This window comes from Cucurbita pepo, chromosome LG05 (assembly GCF_002806865.2).
Source record: "Cucurbita pepo subsp. pepo cultivar mu-cu-16 chromosome LG05, ASM280686v2, whole genome shotgun sequence".
NCBI lineage: Eukaryota > Viridiplantae > Streptophyta > Magnoliopsida > Cucurbitales > Cucurbitaceae > Cucurbita > Cucurbita pepo.
The window spans coordinates 9318911-9337668 of record NC_036642.1 but is presented as its reverse complement, the minus strand read 5'-3'; the positions used below and the strand labels follow the sequence as shown (position 1 = coordinate 9337668).

General features: G+C 36.9%; 4 protein-coding genes across 7 annotated transcripts; 1 reads left to right on the top strand and 3 right to left on the bottom strand.

Annotated features, from left to right (window-relative positions):
- Positions 1-1012: 1012 nt before the first annotated feature.
- LOC111794330 (histone deacetylase 19-like) lies at positions 1013-5175 on the top strand. Of its 2 annotated transcripts, XM_023676280.1 has the most exons (8): positions 1013-1112; positions 1492-2042; positions 2400-2840; positions 3565-3795; positions 4129-4199; positions 4295-4352; positions 4491-4556; positions 4761-5175. In XM_023676280.1, the coding sequence occupies exons 2-8, from the start codon at positions 1515-1517 to the stop codon at positions 4845-4847; spliced, it is 1482 nt and encodes a 493-aa protein (XP_023532048.1). In that variant the 5' UTR covers positions 1013-1112; positions 1492-1514; the 3' UTR covers positions 4848-5175. The 2 variants fall into 2 exon arrangements, with proteins under 2 accessions (XP_023532048.1, XP_023532049.1); XM_023676281.1 differs by lacking the exon at positions 4491-4556.
- A 224-nt stretch (positions 5176-5399) lies between these two features.
- LOC111794329 (chloride channel protein CLC-e) lies at positions 5400-9296 on the bottom strand. Its single transcript, XM_023676279.1, has 7 exons — positions 8456-9296; positions 7875-8283; positions 7581-7781; positions 6993-7459; positions 6335-6895; positions 5929-6125; positions 5400-5842 (listed from the first exon to the last, which is right to left on the bottom strand). Exons 1-7 carry the CDS (start codon positions 8888-8890, stop codon positions 5812-5814), a joined length of 2301 nt encoding a protein of 766 aa, XP_023532047.1. The 5' UTR covers positions 8891-9296; the 3' UTR covers positions 5400-5811.
- Positions 9297-9389: 93 nt separating this feature from the next.
- Positions 9390-12936, bottom strand: LOC111794331 (UDP-rhamnose/UDP-galactose transporter 2-like). 2 transcript variants are annotated; one of them, XM_023676282.1, is made up of 6 exons: positions 12179-12936; positions 11877-12091; positions 10860-11044; positions 10566-10766; positions 9992-10153; positions 9390-9894 (listed from the first exon to the last, which is right to left on the bottom strand). In XM_023676282.1, the coding sequence occupies exons 2-6, from the start codon at positions 12076-12078 to the stop codon at positions 9532-9534; spliced, it is 1113 nt and encodes a 370-aa protein (XP_023532050.1). In that variant the 5' UTR covers positions 12079-12091; positions 12179-12936; the 3' UTR covers positions 9390-9531. The 2 variants fall into 2 exon arrangements, with proteins under 2 accessions (XP_023532050.1, XP_023532051.1); XM_023676283.1 differs by having other exon boundaries at positions 11877-12088.
- Positions 12937-13027: 91 nt separating this feature from the next.
- On the bottom strand, positions 13028-18404 carry LOC111794332 (ankyrin repeat domain-containing protein 2B-like). 2 transcript variants are annotated; one of them, XM_023676284.1, is made up of 9 exons: positions 18254-18404; positions 18037-18078; positions 17075-17253; positions 15760-15972; positions 15504-15652; positions 15221-15389; positions 14112-14204; positions 13407-13546; positions 13028-13320 (listed from the first exon to the last, which is right to left on the bottom strand). In XM_023676284.1, the coding sequence occupies exons 2-9, from the start codon at positions 18068-18070 to the stop codon at positions 13221-13223; spliced, it is 1077 nt and encodes a 358-aa protein (XP_023532052.1). In that variant the 5' UTR covers positions 18071-18078; positions 18254-18404; the 3' UTR covers positions 13028-13220. The 2 variants fall into 2 exon arrangements, with proteins under 2 accessions (XP_023532052.1, XP_023532053.1); XM_023676285.1 differs by having other exon boundaries at positions 18227-18351.
- Between the last annotated feature and the right edge of the window lie 354 nt (positions 18405-18758).

The following is an 18758-nucleotide window of genomic DNA, read 5'->3' as shown; positions in this document are numbered from 1 at the left end:
CAATTCATAAATTTTATATTTTATTTGGAATATATTACGATAATTAATTGTGAAATATATCTTTAGCTATATAATATATTTTAGATATTCGTAATCAGTTAATATTTTTTTCTTTATAATTTAATTTGTAATATATTTTATTTTATTTTCAATATTTAGTTAGTTTATATTTTCTTTATTTTTAAATATTAGTTGATAACTTGTATTCTATTCATTGCAAATATTAGGTCCCACCTATGTTTGTTGTACTTTCGATCCCAATTCTATTTCTCATTCTTAACAAATTCAAATAAGCTAATAACCTAATCATAGCAGTATTAATTGAGTTGGATTGATCGAGATTTTTTTAACAATCCCGACCATCCTGTAATAATTGAGCGTATTTTTTTTTAAAATAAGCCTTAATTTATTTGAAATTAGTGAATTTTTAAATATATTTACTTTCTACCATTAATAGGTGAGTTTAGGAGAAATATAATAATAATAAATAAATAAAAAAAACCATAAAAATTGGTTAAATTAAAACTTTGTCTTAGTTTGAGATTACTTAATTTTTAAAATAATTGTGTCTCATCTTTCCTTTAAATAAAATCAGTTGGGATATAAATTAAATCAATATTTGATAAATTTAATATTTAAAAACGACGTAGTTTAAAACAACAAAATTAAATTTTGTGATAAAATTTAAAACATAAAATTCGAGCATTACATATTATATTAAAATTAAATTTGAATAAAAAGTTAATTTTTATTGAGTTTTTAATTTTGTATATAATATATTATTAAGATTGTATTATGTTAAATAAATAAATAAATAAATAAATAATATTTTGTTGAATAGGTTTGTATATATATATATATATATATATATATATATTTATTTTAAATTAAAGGGTGCTTTAACTTTATTTTGTATTTATTTGATCATTAATTTAGAAAAGTGTTGAATAAGTGGATAAAATTAAAAAATATATTAAGGACAAAATTTATTAAACAGTTAATAAGGAAAGGATTTAGATTTTCAGTCGGTCGAAGAAGTTTAGCTGGATCTTCTCGTTGTTGATCACAGTGAGGAAGAAGGGATTCGGGCCGCTTCTGTAGCCATTATCGAGGTGCGTTCTCTCTCCAGTTTAAGGTTTCCTGTCTTTGTTTTTGTTTGTTTACTTGTTCTTCGGAGACGATGTCAATTTATCTAAGCTTTCTTTACTGTATTGCATTACTCGCTATCAGCGAAGTTTTAGTTTGTTCACTTTGATTACGAGATAGTAGTTTCAATAACCATTGTTTTTGCCTGAATCGGGATGTCGACGTGAAGTTAGAGACTATGATTTGCTTTATTCGGACTTGTTCGTTGTCTGCCTTTTGATTTTCATTCTCTGAATTCAGTTTTGGTGTAGAATCTGATTGATTTCAGTGATTTCTGACGATTTTTAGCGAGTATTTTGGTGACGGAACTTAAGTTAGGTTATGTCTTGGTTGTTTTTGCCCTAGAATTCTTGCACCTCGTGGGGGATATGGAGACTGGAGGCAATTCATTACCATCTGGGCCTGATGGCGTGAAGAGGAAAGTCAGCTATTTCTACGACCCTGAGGTTGGGAATTACTATTATGGGCAAGGTCACCCAATGAAGCCGCATCGCATCCGAATGACGCATGCCCTTCTCGCTCATTATGGCTTACTCCAGCATATGCAGGTTTTCAAGCCTGTTCCTGCTCGGGATAAAGTCCTTTGCAGATTTCACGCTGATGATTATGTGGCGTTTCTTAAAAGTATTACCCCTGAAACGCAGCAAGACCAGCTGAGACAGCTTAAGCGCTTCAATGTCGGTGAGGACTGTCCGGTCTTTGATGGCCTCTACTCTTTCTGTCAAACTTATGCTGGTGGATCTGTTGGTGGTGCTGTTAAGTTAAACCATAAGGTTTGTGATATTGCTGTCAATTGGTCTGGTGGGCTACACCATGCGAAGAAGTGCGAAGCATCTGGATTTTGTTATGTCAATGATATTGTTCTGGCGATACTGGAGCTTCTTAAACATTATGAGGTTCGTGTAGTCACATAAGTATTAACCATTAACAATCAATGCTTGTTAGATAATTCTTTCTATTCAATCTTGAGGCTTGCTTAACTATTAACTATTGTTAAATCTTGATTTGGAATAACGTAAAGCTCTGTTGGAAGCATGTCCTGTAATATCGTGTCATCTTAACTTAGTGCACCACTGATTAGCGGGAAAGACTCAAGATATACAACTTGCTGTTTTTGTAATCTTTAACCAGTATCACTTCATGTAGTATGGTTTGGGTTTTAATAAACCATACTGGGATGTGATCTTGACAATTTGTGATGTTATGATTCTCTGCATGTTGATCTTGTAATTCTGAAACTTCTTTTTGTGCAGCGTGTTTTATATGTTGACATCGATATCCACCATGGAGATGGTGTGGAGGAGGCTTTTTACACAACCGACAGGGTCATGACTGTATCATTCCACAAATTTGGAGATTATTTTCCTGGTACAGGTGATATAAGAGACGTTGGTTATGGAAAAGGAAAGTACTACTCCCTTAATGTTCCTTTGGACGATGGAATTGATGACGAGAGCTATCATTTCTTGTTCAAACCTATAATGGGAAAAGTTATGGAAGTTTTTAAACCTGGAGCTGTTGTTCTCCAATGTGGGGCTGACTCTCTTTCTGGAGATAGGCTTGGATGCTTTAACTTGTCAATAAAAGGTCATGCAGAGTGTGTTAGATATATGAGATCATTCAATGTGCCTCTATTGTTACTTGGTGGGGGTGGCTACACCATCCGTAATGTTGCTCGATGCTGGTGCTATGAGGTACAAGTATTGCTTTCGAAGAACGATTTTTTGTATAAGTGTTGATTCCTTCTTGTGTATTGTGTTATGAAGTTTTGGAAAGTGCAGCACTTGATCTTATGAGCTCATAATGAGTGAGGTGAATGATATAACTTGATCAATTGCATTTAAGATTGTGCTTGTGTCATTTTAAAATAGGAAGGGCAGTGGAATAGATGCATCTTACATGGTCATAACAACTCAACTAATGACTAATGTGTCTCAAGTTTTTATAATTTAAAGGTTCTCTTTAGTAATATGACCCCAAGAAAATCTATATTCTGCAAAGATGGTAAGCATCATGGATGACACATTCCTTTTGTAAATTTCAAAATCAATGAAATTCTCTTATAAAAAAAAAAAAAAGAACAATAATAAAGATTATGATTGACTGAAATTCGGGAGCTCATATACTGAAGTTTCTGACCAGAGGAGACATCAGACATTCCTTTTGATCCGTACCATTTCTTTTATGTTTTAACATGTCTGTGTGTTCCAAATTAGTACAAAAGTTCATGTGGAGAGAGTTGATAAACTTTGTGACTTCATAACAATAGTACGTTTTACTCTTTTCATCATGGGGTGTTAAGATTTTGTACGAAGTCATGTTGTCCTTGATGCTAGATTGTTGCTCTAAAGTTCTTTCTCATATCTGTATCATTTTTTTTTTACTCTGTTTGGCAATAAACTGTCACATGTAAAACAGACAGGAGTTGCACTTGGGATGGAGGTTGATGACAAAATGCCACAACATGAATATTACGAGTATTTCGGTCCTGATTACACTCTGCATGTTGCTCCCAGTAATATGGAGAACAAAAATACACACCAAATGTTGGAAGAAATACAGGGGAAGCTGCTTGATTACCTCTCAAGGCTTCAGCATGCACCCAGTGTTCAGTTTCAAGAAAGACCTCCTGATACCGAACTCCCAGAGGTAGGTTAATATAATATAATTTGTTTTATTAGTTTTCAACCTGCATGCATTAACGCCATGATTTTTTGATCCATATGCAAATAGATTCAATGTCTCTGTGTTGTGTTGCTTGTCTTCGGCACGATGACAATAATTTGTTGAAAGATATAAAATGGTAATCCAGGTTTTGTGTGAGAACTTTATACTTGAGATACACAATCCATTCCTTTTTCCCCATTCTATTTGTTGTAATTAGGAAATTGGAATCAAATTTAACCTGGGAATCTACCTACTTGACCAATAATGTCATTGGTAATTGTCTCCTGATTACTGACTGTTAAATATAATCTTCAGGCGGATGAAGATCGGGAGGACAAGGATGAGAGACGGGATCCAGATTCAGATATGGAAGTTGATGATGAGAGGTATTTCGTTTTGTACTTGATTTCTGTTTTATTTTATTTTTTCAATCCTTAGTATCTTAACTTCGGCTGCTTTTTTTCACTTGCTGTTTGAACAGAAAACCCATCCCAAGCAGAGTTAAAAGAGAAACGGTTGAGTCTGAAATCAAAGATCCGGTATGCTCTAATTGAATATAATGTCCTATTTTTATTCATGTCCATGCCTTGTTACATTTCATGATTCAAGCTATCATTGATGACATATTTTTTCTGCATGATTTTTGATTCTTTTATGGGTTGTCTAAAATTTTTTAGGAAGTTAATGTCGATAGTACTAGAGGTTTAGAAAAAGCAGCAGCAGCCGAGGCTACAAGCGCAAAGGTGAAAAATCTCTGGAAAGTGGAAGCAATGAAATATTCTCTTTTTCAAGTTTTGAAATAGGAGGCTATCACTTTCCATTAAAATGATTTGTCTATAATGTTTGGAATTGGAAAGATTACTCTCAAGGGGGCTTTTCAAATTAAAATGATTTGTCTAGAATGTTTTGAGTACTCATTTGTTTATATGTTTACATTGCACTTGCAGGCTTTAGACATCGGTTCTCTCAAAATCGAAGACCCAGGCGTAAAGCTTGAAGAAACCAGCAAGCAGAATGACCAAATGTTACCCTAATCTTTGAAAAGGGGTGGAGAAAAGGGAGGGAATCATTGAACGACTTACTCCAAGCAAATAGAGGTGACTTTTGACCTTTGTTGCGTAGATTTATGTAGACTTGTACTCTTGGTATAGTCGTAAAAATCGTGCCGTGCCTCGAGTATTTGTGTATAAACTGAGTTAAGATGGATAATCTTACTATTTAGACCAGGTATGGATAATTTGCTAAATGTCATGGTGGCATTGGCAAATCTTGACATGTTATGTGTATTGAGGTTTCCTCGTGAATCACCATGAATCAGAATAGAGGTTTTCATGTGACTTGGAGCTAATTAATTTTTTACCTCACTGATTGATGTGTTTTTAATTCATATAATACTAAAAGTTGGTGACATATATGTGTATATATAGTCCAAAGAACAAAATTATATTAAATGAGATCAAGATATAATTGTATTGACAAATAATGAGTTAAAAAAAAAAGTTCTCATATCCCCATACCCTAACATGAGCGTGGCTCAACATTCCTTCCTTTTAAGATCAAATGTTCAAATTCTCGTGCTAAATAAATAACGAGCTGAAAACAAAATTTTATTATGAAAAAAAAAAAACTGTAAAGAAACTAGAGGTATCTACAATCCAACTCTACCTTCACTCTTGTAAATGTGTTCATGAGGTTACAAAGAGGAGAAAGGGTTTGTTTGAGAGTAGGATATTAATCAAAACCACAACGCAATGGTGTGTGAGCTGTGGTAGTGAGGATTTTCAAGCCTATCTGAAAAGGTTAATGCCATGTGTGTGTATTGTAGCTTGTCTTCCAAAGTAAACAATGAAGTTACTGCACAAAGAATGAAGGATTTTGACCTGCTGGTGCTTATTTCTGCTGCACTGAATAGCAGCCTCAGTAGTTGCATTGTGTTGTGCTGTGATTTATATTCTCTGTGTGCCTAAGCTTTCATGCTCCACTTTGTCTTAGCTATCATCAGCCGAGGGATTCTCTTGTTGCAAGAATTCTGCATCAACCAACAAAGGAAATGGTGGAATATCATAAGAAACTCCAAGTATAGATGAAGTTCCACTCTTATAGTTTTAAACGTACCTGCAAGTGAGATCAATACACTCCAAGTCTAGAACACCCACAAGGTAACCCATCTGATCTTTCACCACTGGAACTTGGCTCACACCAAGATTCTTCATAACCGTTTTAGCTGTAAGAATGTCCATACTCGGAGTTGCTGTCCATGGTACTCGACATATCTCGCCATCCAGTGAGCAAACCTCAGAAACTACTAGCCCCTGTCCAACATAATAAGTGGTTAAGTTTGGATATTTACAGAATTGATGAGTCATAGAAGTAAAAATATCTCTCTGCTATACTGTGAGGTTTGAAATTGGGACGAGCAATTTGTTTCGATAGCTTTGGACTAGATTTACCCCATTGAATTAGACGATCTTACAAAATTGTGGAGAAAAGAATGACCAACCATAGTATAGTAGAAGCTTACCTTTAGTTGCTCAGTTCTTGATATTACATTTTTGCTTAACTTTTGAATGTCTTGAAGGGCCAATATGCCAATCAAAGTATTCTCTTCATCCACAATCAATGCATAGGACTGCTTCTCTGCAAGCATGAGATCTACTGCTTCTATAAGGAAAGTGTCCATGAAGACAGTAACGTATCTTGTTGTCATGGCTTCAGACACACATATCTTCCTTTCTAACTCTACAATTTCGCTATCAGAATCATATGCACAAAGTGAGCTTTCAATTTCACAGAGATCATTTGGGTAAGTTTCCTTTCCATCATCTGCATAATTGGAAGATTGGTCATTTGCATTACTGTCATATGTTGTAGATTGTTGAGTACTAAGAACTTTCCCTAGAGGGAGTTTCTTTGTCTTCTGGGAACTCCTTTTCCTTTTCTGCCCGGATGTTAACCACGACGACACCCCGACAGCTCCGAGTAAAGGAAGAACAATTCGGTAGTCCTGTGTCAGCTCAAAAAGCAACAAAACAGCAGTAAGAGGCACCTGACAAACCCCAGCAAGAGTAGCAGCCATTCCAACCTGCAAAACCAAGCCAATGCAAGTTGTGTTCATGTTCTTCCACAAAAATGGCAGTAAAACGATGAGATTTAAGGAATACAACGACATAGAACAGTACCAATCCATAAGCTTGAGGCGACGCCACTTCGAAAATGGAGAAGTCGATCGCTGTGTTGGGCTCAGAAAGTGCAATGCCAATGAATTTCCCATATGCCATTCCAGTTGCAGCGCCAATAAACAGAGATGGCGCATAGTACCCTCCTACTAGTCCAGATGCTCTACACAAAGAGGTCGCCAAAATCTTGACAACAACAAGCTGGGCCAACAATTCAGCTGAGAGGGGTTTCACAAATGGCCGAGATTCCAACAAAAGATCAACATTCTCAAACCCCCAGTACAGAATTTCAGGGTATGCCAAGGCTATCAGTCCAGTAGAGAAGCCACCTAGAATAGGAAACAAAGCCCTCGACACACCGAAGTCCTTATGAACTTTGTCGACGGTTGCAAGCATATAAGATGTGCATTTAGAAAAGCTCAATGAAACCAAGCCACAGAGTGCACCCAACAACAGATACAGTGGAAGCTCTGAAACGAGTTAAATAGCTCTTATAGACTACTTGCTTGCCAAATATAAACCCTAAGACAAAAAGATGGATCAATTATCTTGTGTGTTAGCATTGATTTCAAACTTAGACTATTAGTTTACCACTCGGCGAGCGAAAATCGTACTCGGGAACCTTGAATGCTGGTTCAACCCCAAGACCAACTTGTGAAACAGCAGAAGCTATTACAGCACTTAAGATAACCATTGAAGTAGTGTTTGTGAGAGAAAAAGTTGAATCTGCAGGAGATGGCCACAGGACTGACTCAACAGCAAAGAAACAGCCAGCAACTGCAGCATTAAACCCTGTCAAAACAGAAGAGAATTCATAAGAGACCCTGTTGGAGGATCAACTCAAGAACATGAGGAAACCAATGCCTCATTTTAATAGAGACCAACCAGATGAGATGCCAGCAGCTGATCCTGCAGCTATCAGAGAAAGCTTTGTTCTAGAGTTCCTGTCAAACACAGTAGAAACACCCTTGCCAACAGAAGTACCGATGTCGACACTCGGACCCTCCGGCCCCAAAGAGTTACCTGTGCCAAGGGTTACAGAAGCAGCTACAGCCTTAAGGAAAGGTTGCAGTGCAGCCCTGAATTGATTAGAAATGGAAACTGGAACTCCAAGTTTCGTGGAAGGATCATTGTCTGTAGCCTCTCTAAGCAGATTTAGAAAGCTAACAAGAAATCCCCCACAAGCAGGAACCAATATAACTCGTTTCCATGTTTCTTCAACAGGCATTTCTCTTAACCAAGAAGCTCCTCTATTAGGAATTCCATCCCAGAAAAAATCACGTAGCTCATGCACCTTCAATCATTCAAAACATCACAGTAAGAACACCAAGGAATCAACAGAGAAGTATTTTCAAAGTTCTTGACTGATTATATGTGCTAAGTTCATAGAAGAAACAAAGAAGGTGAAGAAAAATGGTTCATAGAAGAAACAAAGAAGGTGAAGAAAAATGGAGTCTACGAAGTACTGCGTTATTGAAGAGCACGACGCCGATGCCCGTAAGAACACCAACGAAACACGATGAGATTATTGTTGAACTCCCAATTCCAGAGGGGATACCTTCTTCTTCTTCGTCTTCTTCTGTATTGTCTTCTTCTTCCTCCTCTTCTTTCCTCCATTTTATACCCGTCGCCGACGGCGAACCTTCGCCTCTGCTAAACCGGCCGTCGCTGCTACCAGGAACAGGGGATTCAGATTCTCCGCTGCCGGGCAGAGAGCAAAATGACCTAAAACGAAACCCAGTTTGTTTTGGGCGAAGAGAAAAACGAAGACCCAAGAAACGGCCATAGCTGCTGCAACAGTCATTTGGGGCAGAAATTGAAGAAGAAAGAGGGTAATGATGGGCATTGTTGTTGAGCCTTATGCCTATGGAATCGATAGCCCCCATTGTGTATACAGTCATTGGCACACAGTTCTTCTCCTGCTAACTGTGTGTGTGAGTATGTTATGATGAAGATGAAATATAGCTCTATCTACACAGATTTGAGTGGATGAGTTTGACAAAGCAGCGCCTGACCCCCAACTAAGTAACGACTCCGTGGCTTCTGAAGAGGCGTTGATTTGCTTCCATTTCTCTCTCTCTCTCTCTCTCTCTCTCTCTCTCACTATCATGGCTCCATGGAACCATTGAAACCACAACTTTATGGGTTGACCACTTAACAAAAGTGGTGAATTTCAATCAAGTAGTGTTACACAACAACTCGAGGAAGGGCCGAGTACGGTCGACAACGGGTGGCGGGTGCTTTCCTCTAAGGTAGAACGCTTCCCTACTGATGCATTTTTACATCCCACAGCTTCAGTAGACCGCTTAGCCTCGTTTTCGAATCTGGTAAGGAGCTTTGACTGGACCCAAATTAGACAGTATCATATCGTTAATCATATTATCACTTTAGCCTCGTGGGTTGCCATAACAATTTCAAATACTTTCTTTTATTCGGATATGAATGTTACAATCTTTGAATATATAAGTAGTCGACCTTGGAGGACTTAAAATCCACATTGGTGGAGAAATTTGGTGTGCAAAAAGGAAGAAAAACACAGATTTTATGATTTTTGAACATGAGCAAGCTCTTCATCTCTCAAGCCACTCTCCTCAATTCCCTCCTTCAACAGCATCAACTCCTCATCTGAAAGTGGGCTCTTTGTTTGAGGGATAACCATTGCATTGCCTTGCTTCTCAATCTCAACTGCCCAGCTATAAACCACCATCCCAACAACAGCAAGAACCATTCCTGATATGTTCTTCAATGTCATCTCTGAATCAAAGAGCAGCCACCCCAATGTCAACACACATACCGTCTTCATATGGCCTAACACCTGGAACGACACGGCTGAGAAGCGCCCGATGCACAGATATTGACTGATGTTGCAGAACACAGCAAGGGAGCATGACAGTACTATGAAACTCTGCAACATTCATCAAGGTTTCATATTGATTGGAACCTTCAAAAGCAAAAGCGAAACATTTACGGGATTCAAAAGAGAGATCGAAAGAACGACTCACAAACGCGTTGAAAGTGTAGCTGTAATTCTGTATAGATTTGCTTGTGAGGCAGTAGTCAATGAATGGGCCAACTGTTAGAAGAGAAAGTGCTTGTATGGGAGCTGTCTTGCTGAGTAATTCAAAGGATCCTATTGAGTACTTCTTTTGTAATGAACCTATAGACTGTTAATCAATGCAAAAGCGTTGAGCTTCAGATTTAGCAAGAAGAAAAGTGTAACGGCCCAAGCCCACCACTAACAGATATTATCCTCATCGATGTGGGACCCCACCAAATCCACCCCTAGTGTCTTCACTAGCACACTGCCTTGTGTCTACCCCTTTCGGGAAAGAGCCTCCACACTAGCACATAGTCCGGTGTCTAGCTCTGATACCATTTGTAACAGCTCAGGCTCACGCTAGCAGATATTGTCCTCTTTGGACTTTCCCTTACGGGTTTCCCCTCAAGGCTTTAAAACGTGTATGCTAGAGAAAGGTTTCCACACCCTTATAAAGGGTATTTCGTTTTCCTCCCTAACCAATGTGGGACTGTCCCCAACCAACCAACGTGGGATTCTCACAAAAAGAAAGTGCTTACAATTTGTTGCAGTGATGTGCACAAGACTGCTACCAAGGCACAAATGAACCCTTTGGCATTAACCTTCACATCAGTCACCGTACAGACCCCGACACCGACAACGACCACGGCGACGGCCATCTTCACTTCCCTTGAGTATTGTTTTCCATGAAGAATCCATTCCATGACACAAACCACTGGTATCATGCTTAGCTTTGATATCTACAAGCATATGGAGCAGTGACAGCGTTCGGTTATTGTCGATGACGATCACGAGTGACATGACAAGTAAGGGTAACGGGGAGAAGATTGAACCTGATAGAATCCAACGGAGTTTAACATGAGGCTGAAGTTCATGGCTGCTATCGACGTGTTGGCGATAATCGAGAACCAAAGAAGCTCCCATAAGGGAACAGATTTGGATTCAGAATAGCCAGTGGCATTTGAAATCCAGCCAACCATTGCAGTTGCAGAAAAGTGAAATCCAGTTAAGGTTGTAGCTGAAACACAAAAGGAAAGCCTTGGATCAGAACTAAGTAGTTGGTGAAATGAAAGAGATACTCTAATAACCTAAGCTCATCTAAGCTCATCGCTAGCCAATATTGTCTTTTTTGGACTTTCTCTTCCGAGCTTCCCCTTAAGGTTTTAAAATCGTCTTCTAGAGAGAGGTTTCCACACCCTTCCTTATAAAGAATGTTTCGTTCTCCTCCCCAACCTATGTGAGATCTCACAATCTATCCCCCTTCGGGACCCAGCGTCCTCGCTGACACTCGTTTCCTCTCCAATTGATGTGAGACCTCCCTAATCCACCTCCTTTTGGGCTCAGCGTCCTTGTTGGCACACCATCTCGTGTCCACTCCCTTTTGGGGCTCAGCGTCCTTGCTGGCATACCGCCTTGTGTCCACCCCCTTCTGGGCTCAGCCTCCTCGCTGGCACCTCGCCTGGTGCATGGCTCTGATAATATTTGTAATAACCCAAGCCCACCACTAGCAGATATTGTCCTCTTTGAGCTTTCCTTCAAAGTTTTAAAACGCATACGTTAGGGAGAAGTTTCCACACCCTTACAAAGAAAAGAATGCTTTGTTTTCCTCCCTCAAGGCAGGATCTCACACATATATGTTATGTATTTCTGTTTTCTCTTGAACACCCTCGATGGGATTATCATTTTCATGTTGGTCCTTCATCATTTATCGAGAGCTTGAATTAAAGCCGCTTCATTCAGTCAATGGGAGTATAGTAGCTAACAAAGAATTAGCTCAGAATTCAAATGTATTCTTAAAAAAGAGTTCTGGTAACGAAATTTGAAACTTAAAAGAGAAGAGAGGTACAAACCAAAGGAAAAGGCAAAGCCAGTTTGGGACATGAGCTGCTTGTTGGCCATGATGATGCCCACTGAGCTGATTATGTTCATACCCCAAGCTCCAACATCTGAGACAGAGGACGACTTCCTCTCCTCCATCAGCATCTTCTTCTTCTTCTTCTTCTTCAAATACAGATCAAAACATTTGCTCAAAGATATTGCTCCCAAATTCATTAAACTGCAGCTGCTGAACACAAAATCTAGATCAAATGAGAATTGAATGGTAGAAGAATGAGAACTTAATTTCATTAAATACTCTTCTGGGTCAGCTTACAATGTTCTTAAATCCTCAAAGTTTGAACCTTTTGACCCCAAAATTGTTGCTGCAAAGTCCACTCTCAATGGAAGCCGCTCCCCTCGGCTTCTTCAGTTGGGTTTTGCTGCCGTTTGGGGCAACCAGCACGTTTACAACTAAACAATCCCACCGATCCCCATGGAAGATTTCGAGTTTCAAGAAATAATTAAAGCTTTTTTTAAAGATGGAGTGTAGAAGGAAACAAGCTGTTTTGCCTTTCAACCTTTACACTTCTGTGGTTCTCGACTTTATCAAAATTTTGGTTGTATTCTAAGATCCCATTTTGTTTAAGACATAAAAATGTATGAACTTATATGGTTGTCTAAATTTTTTATACTCACAAAATTATCAAGCCGGTCGCCTTTCTAATTTGACATTAAATTTGAAAGCATTTAAGGTCATTTGTTTGAAGATTTTGTTTAAAATGATAGAAACAAATTAGACATCGAAGATGGGCGTGTTTAGTATTGTATTAAAATAATTTAATTTCTTATTAATGTATATTATACCTTAACTTTTAGGACATGCACTTGCCTAACATTTTAGATCCTTGCTACATATGGATCTAACAAAAATAGAAGTATTTGTATTGATCATGCAATTGACTAACATTGGAACCCCATTTTTTTTCTTTAGAGAAAGGTAAAAACTTTCACTGTTATGGAGAGAGAGTGAGAGAGAGAGAGAGAGTGAGAGAGAGAGAGAGAGAGTAACAAGAAATTGGTTCATGGGATGAAAAGAGGAGAAAGAATAGAACAATGGATACTCTTGGTCAAGTATAGCAAGACAGAACAGAATCCCAAAAGGCTCACACAGCACACCAAATAATAGAACGGATTTAGTCTCACTGATTATATATATATATATATATATATATATATATCATTCTAATGAAAATCACATCACTTGAAGTAAGCAGTAGCGTTTTCAAAAGTAGATAAAGCTAGAATCATAGAAATGCCTGTGCCCGTGGCGTGCGTGCTTGAGTTATGGCACAAAATCTTTCCCATGGCTTCAAAAGTTACAGGAAAACGTCCTTCTCGAGCAATTTGAGCACCTCGTGTTGGTTGTTTAGCTTGGCAACATCTATGGGGGTCTTTCCATCCAAGTTTTGGAGAGTGCTGCAGGCAAAAAACGGAGAAAATGGTGAAATATTGAAGGAAAAGAGCCATTAAGTAATGTCATTGTGAAGGCTGTTTGTTTTTACACTGCAGCGCCATTCTCGAGTAACAGTGCAACACACTCCTTCCTGCCATAACCAGCTGCATAATGAAGTGCAGTGTTCTTGTTCTTATCCAGTGCATCCACCTTCACTCCAGCTTCAAGAAGGATCTGAGCGCATTTCGCCTGTTTATTTATGTTATGGAAGGGAGGAGTGTTGGAAATTGGTCATGTCTCAGTAGGCAAAATTTCCAGATTGTTGCAAATACAAAAACAAGGCAAATTCATGGCCAAAAAGAAAAACTTCCACTATAGGAAACTCATTGATAGCACATGTAACTAAGAATTCACCCATACCAGAAGTCGAACCGGGCTAGAATCAAGCACAATGAATAAATAAAAGCATTAGCAAACATCTCTGTGTGAGATCCCACATCGGTTGGGGAGGAGAATGAAGATTTTCCTTATAAAAAAGTGGAAACCTCTCCCTAGTAGACACGTTTTAAAAACCTTGAAGGGAAGCCCAAAAAGAAAGCTTAAAGATGACAATATCTGCTAGTAGTGGGCTTGGACTATTACATATTTTTATGTTACTCAAGATCATAGCATTTTCCAAGAAGACAGATTTCGTAATTCTCATTATCAATTTATCACTCTAATAAGAAGCCACAAGGATGCTCAAATGTATTTGAAACGTAATGAAAACAACAGAAAGGTTTGGGAAGAAATTTCCCAGAAGAAGCTATCGTACCTCACCATACCCACATGCAAAATGCAAAGCGGTCCTTCCCTCTGAATCTTCTTCATCCTTGTTCTCACCGGCTGCTAGTGCATTTTTTAAGCCCTAAAACAAAAACAAAATGAAGACCTGGATTAGACAACTTATTTCTGATACCCCGTTCTCGTCTAATATTCTTCTTCACGAAACAAACTCCCAACTATTTAATTCAAGTATTTATAAACAGGCAAATAGGGTGAAGGAAATCAACAATGATAAAAATATTTTCTTAATTTATTGATATAAATTGATCTAAGGTGAATAGAAAAATGATAAACAAGGGAACCTTCCCCACTAGGCAACATAGTAAAAATAGAAAAATCAAAGAACAACAAGAAGCAAACGAACTCTCCAAATTGACTTGAAAATCAAAATAACTCCAAATATTTTTGAGAAGAAATACACCATCTAGCTTCCCAAAAGTGAGCTTTATCAAAAATCTTTTATACCATGGTGAAAGAATCCTCACAAACTCTCCAGTATCTTTTTAAACTTACAGCTAAAATAAAAATCTGTCCTTTTGCCCATTTGAAAGCAATGATGGGTTCCATCAAATTATGGTAGGAAGAAATAGCTTTCCATGGGCCTACTACATTACGTCTCTTAACAGCATTCAGCCATCCTATAGATATCACCCTATATTTGCTTTTAATCTCGATAGAATAAGAATGTCAAGGTCTAACTAGCTACAGGTAAAGAAGCAGTCTACCAATTTGACAAAATAAATTCCTTTTAGAAGAACCCACCCACTCCCCACCACACATGCACACACTTCCATGCAACTCAATTATTCGTATGAAACTACCATTAGAATTAAAAGATATTTGTATTATTTGAATCAAATACAAAGTAAAAATTTATTTTAGTAGTTGATTAAGATTCAACAACATAAAGACAGCAGAGAGGAACATGACAATGAAACAAAAAAATGCAATGTAATGTCAAATTAATTAAGACCAATTCAAGTATGATATGCCCTATAAATGAGTCTGCATCTGATTGTTGGATTGCAATATTTCTTTCATATCAATAATGAAAGGACCTTGAGGAAAAACAAATTGTGATGAATCATCATGTTGTACCTCGACATCACCAACACTAGCAGTTTGATGAACTATAGATTCGTCATCATTTCCTACTTCTTCTGAATCATCTGCAACAGAACTTTCAGCATTGGCTCCATCTTCTCCATTAACTGCAAAACCCATTGCTTCGCCCAACTTTTTCAAGACATCTCTGTCATTCCAGTACCTAAGAAAGCAAACTTTCTCTCTTTAACAAAATGGTCTGTAACTTAGTCGACTTTTTTTTTTTTCCCCAAAAATTGATGCAGGATTGGAAATAAATGATTATAGAAACCATAACCTCATCATGGCAGCTGGACCACCAGTCTCTATTTCATCTAAAATAGGCTTCAAAGTTGGATCTTGCTTGATTTGTGTCATACGTTCCTCAAGCTGCTCTTTATTGGATGGGTTTGCAAAAGTTTCCAGCATGCTAGACATGGATGGATCCTGGAAAATTGTAATATCGAATCATATCATTCAATTGACATGCTATTGTAAATAGAGAATGGAGAACAACAACAGAAGAGTATTTAAATCCAATCAACAAGAAGAACCTGCATTAATGTATTGCCAAGGCGTTCAGCCATTGTCATAAATTGAGGATTCTGCATGACCTGCTGCATGGTAGAATAGTATTGTTGCGTATCAAACTGCGGAATACCCTGCTGAGCAGAAGCACCTTGAAAATTCTTCTGAAGTTCTGATGCCATCTGAGTGAATGCAGGATCTTCTGCTATTTGAGAAGCTAATTCTTGAATGCTAGGATCCTGCAAGGAAAAGAAATGGTTCTCATGTTTTTACATTTCTAAGCATGAAAAGAAAACATTCAGTATGAGTTTAATCTTCTTTTTCCCTAGGAAACAAAATGTCCTCGATGTCAACAACTTCCACTATCATATTTCAGAAGTTTTCAGCCATAAAAATCATAATGAAGTATCAAAATCCAAAAGTATTTTCTGGCATGGATTCCACATCCCACTGAGAAGTCAATCCAATATCAATGAAGCTTAACTTTCTGCAATATTAAAGACATCCTAATTTTCCTATGCAACATTAGGTTACCAAAACATTGAAATTTTGATAGTTGGGTAACTCATGACACATATAATATCCTAACACAAATCAGTGTAGCCAGCTTATAATGTTCTTAAGCATGGAATAGACTTGGTAACTTTTTCAATTTGGTTATCCCCAAAACTAACACTTGTGTAGGACAATCAAATTCAACCATTATACCAATGAAATACAAGATAGCAAAATTAGTAAATATTTTCTTTATAATCTTATTTGATCTTTTAACTACAATTGTAACAACTAGTGGTCATTTTTCCTTGAGGGTCTAGCTGGGCGCCTTTCAATAGTTTCCTCAACAGAAATTCAGAAAAAAACTAAAACTGAACAGTTTACCCAATCAATCATTATTTTATACTGTCAGCTAGATTATGAACTAAAATTTCTCTAAGATGTTTTAGGCATCCACCTCATTCATGATTACAACCGGAGAAAATTAGTTTCCTCATCAAAAACTCAGGAGAAACTAAAATGAAACAGTTCATCCAATCTACCAAAAATATTATATCCTATCAGCTCAATTATGGGCTAAATAAACTTTCATGGATCTCTTAGGTGTCCACCACATTCAGGTTTGCATGCAGATTAAATTCTAAAGACTGATTCCTACTCACCTCGAACGTCATTTCTAAGTCACATTTGATAAAGGAAAAAAAAAAAAAATCAATTAAATGATCATATGTAGTGTCACAAATCAGCTGTAGACCAAAGTACTTAAAATTTTAATGAGTGAAAACTAAGTAGATGGTAGTCATTCAGAAATTGAATATATTTTAGACATGAAAGAAGTTGGCATACGTTAAGCAAACCAGTCATTGCTGAGAAATCAAAAGGATTTGGAGGAAATTCAGGAAGTGAGGCTGAGGGAGCCTTTGGTTTATCTGGCTGCTGCTCTGCAGAGGATGTTTCGCTTTTGGTTGTTTCACTTTTGGTTTCACTTATGGCACTTTTGTTATCTGACAAAGCTGTCTTCTCATCTGCAAATGGATAACACATTAACAGAAAGAAACTGAAAGGGAAAGAAGTTCAGAAGAAATTATAATTATTTAAAAGGAAGAATAAATGAAAAATAAAATTGTTTTACATCCTTATATTTATGATATGTTGTATCCGTTATTTCTTTAATTTCCAGGCATATTGCCCTTGTGATGAGCTCCATCAATTCTATTCTAGTAGCTTAAAAATCACATAGCTCAGGCCACAAATTTTTCTTTTTTGAAATAGGATTATTGGTATTATGAAGATGAATTTATTCCAATTTCTACTTATTGAAGTATATACTCGATTACAACAATTGAAAATCTCCCCTACACTCTGATTTATTTGACTCTCTCTTTCCACTCATCAACACCCTTGTGCTCTTTTGACTCTAGGCTTATCTCCATATTCTGCCGCCAAGAGTCCTCTCTAGAGTCAAAAAGGGTGGACAAATCAGCAAATGTCTTTGTTTTCTGCACGCTAAAAGAGATGATGTTCTACAGGGAGTTGAATCCAGATCGCATTGTGTCAATCGAAAGATCCATAACCTCTATAGAACAAGCAGTATTACAACTTAAACCACCATAAGCTAATTCCAGTCAAATCTTCCAAATCAGAATCTAATTAACCAGAAAACACACTCCTAGAAACCATCCAATGTCCTCATTTATAACAAAGTCCAAAATTAAACAGGAACTTAAACAGAAAAACCCCTGTTTCATCTTAAAAGAGGAAAAAAGATCCACAAATTACCGACCACAATCTACGATAAAGGAACTTACCAGCAGCAACATCCTTCGTCGAATTGGAAGCCATGAGAGTAACTGAGGTCAATTGAAAGAACAAAATATCAGAACGGTGAAACAAGAACAATCCGGACACTATGATGACGGAATTGAATACAAAAAATGGAGCAGAAGAAAAGAATCAAAAACGAAAAAGAAAAGATTATTCCAAACCCAATCCAAAAACCTTTCTAGATTAAGCTTCGAACACAACCTGCAATGGAGATTCCGAGATTGAACCTCAACCAGACGCCGATCAGAGTAACTCAATCCAAGAAAAGTAGAGCGCGGTCAGAACTTTGTAGATGTTCAGATAATAAATTACTCTCACTCTATTATATCACCCATCCCAATCTCTCCAAACACTTTTTTTTTAATTATTATTTTAAATTAAAAATTAAAATTATATATATATATATATATATATTAAAAAATTCTTTATTAATATTTTTTTTCTTTGTTTAGCTTTTAAAATTAAATAAATTCTCATAATCTTCCAATTTTCTTTTTATATAAAATTGGTATAAATTTTAAAAAAATTATAATTTCATTATAATTAAATTTGAGACTATTTTAATAACTATTTTATTTTTTATTTTTTAAAATTATGTTTATTTTTTGGACTAATTTTAAAAATAAATAAAATTTTAATTTTTTTCGAACTAAATATAATAAAGAAAATTCACAGATAAAAATAACATCGTAGACTTAATTATTAT

What these genes read in the sequence shown, in the direction of transcription:
- LOC111794330 (XM_023676280.1), top strand. Translation starts at nt 1,515, where the DNA reads ATGGAGACTGGAGGCAATTCATTACCATCTGGGCCTGATGGCGTGAAG. An exon ending in AGCTTCTTAAACATTATGAG is followed by an intron (nt 2,043 to 2,399) that starts GTTCGTGTAGTC and finishes CTTTTTGTGCAG; the next exon opens with CGTGTTTTATATGTTGACAT. An exon ending in CCGAGGCTACAAGCGCAAAG is followed by an intron (nt 4,557 to 4,760) that starts GTGAAAAATCTC and finishes TTGCACTTGCAG; the next exon opens with GCTTTAGACATCGGTTCTCT.
- LOC111794332 (XM_023676284.1), bottom strand. Translation starts at nt 18,070, where the DNA reads ATGGCTTCCAATTCGACGAAGGATGTTGCTGCTG. An exon ending in CAATGACTGGTTTGCTTAAC is followed by an intron (nt 15,973 to 17,074) that starts GTATGCCAACTT and finishes TTTTCCTTGCAG; the next exon opens with GATCCTAGCATTCAAGAATT. An exon ending in CTAGTGTTGGTGATGTCGAG is followed by an intron (nt 14,205 to 15,220) that starts GTACAACATGAT and finishes TTTTTGTTTTAG; the next exon opens with GGCTTAAAAAATGCACTAGC.
- LOC111794331 (XM_023676282.1), bottom strand. Translation starts at nt 12,078, where the DNA reads ATGAATTTGGGAGCAATATCTTTGAGCAAATGTTTTGATCTGTATTTG. An exon ending in GCACATCACTGCAACAAATT is followed by an intron (nt 10,154 to 10,565) that starts GTAAGCACTTTC and finishes ATTGATTAACAG; the next exon opens with TCTATAGGTTCATTACAAAA. An exon ending in GCTACACTTTCAACGCGTTT is followed by an intron (nt 9,895 to 9,991) that starts GTGAGTCGTTCT and finishes TGAATGTTGCAG; the next exon opens with AGTTTCATAGTACTGTCATG.
- LOC111794329 (XM_023676279.1), bottom strand. Translation starts at nt 8,890, where the DNA reads ATGACTGTATACACAATGGGGGCTATCGATTCCATAGGCATAAGGCTC. An exon ending in TCGTGCTCTTCAATAACGCA is followed by an intron (nt 8,284 to 8,455) that starts GTACTTCGTAGA and finishes GAATGATTGAAG; the next exon opens with GTGCATGAGCTACGTGATTT. An exon ending in CGATTTTCGCTCGCCGAGTG is followed by an intron (nt 7,460 to 7,580) that starts GTAAACTAATAG and finishes AACTCGTTTCAG; the next exon opens with AGCTTCCACTGTATCTGTTG.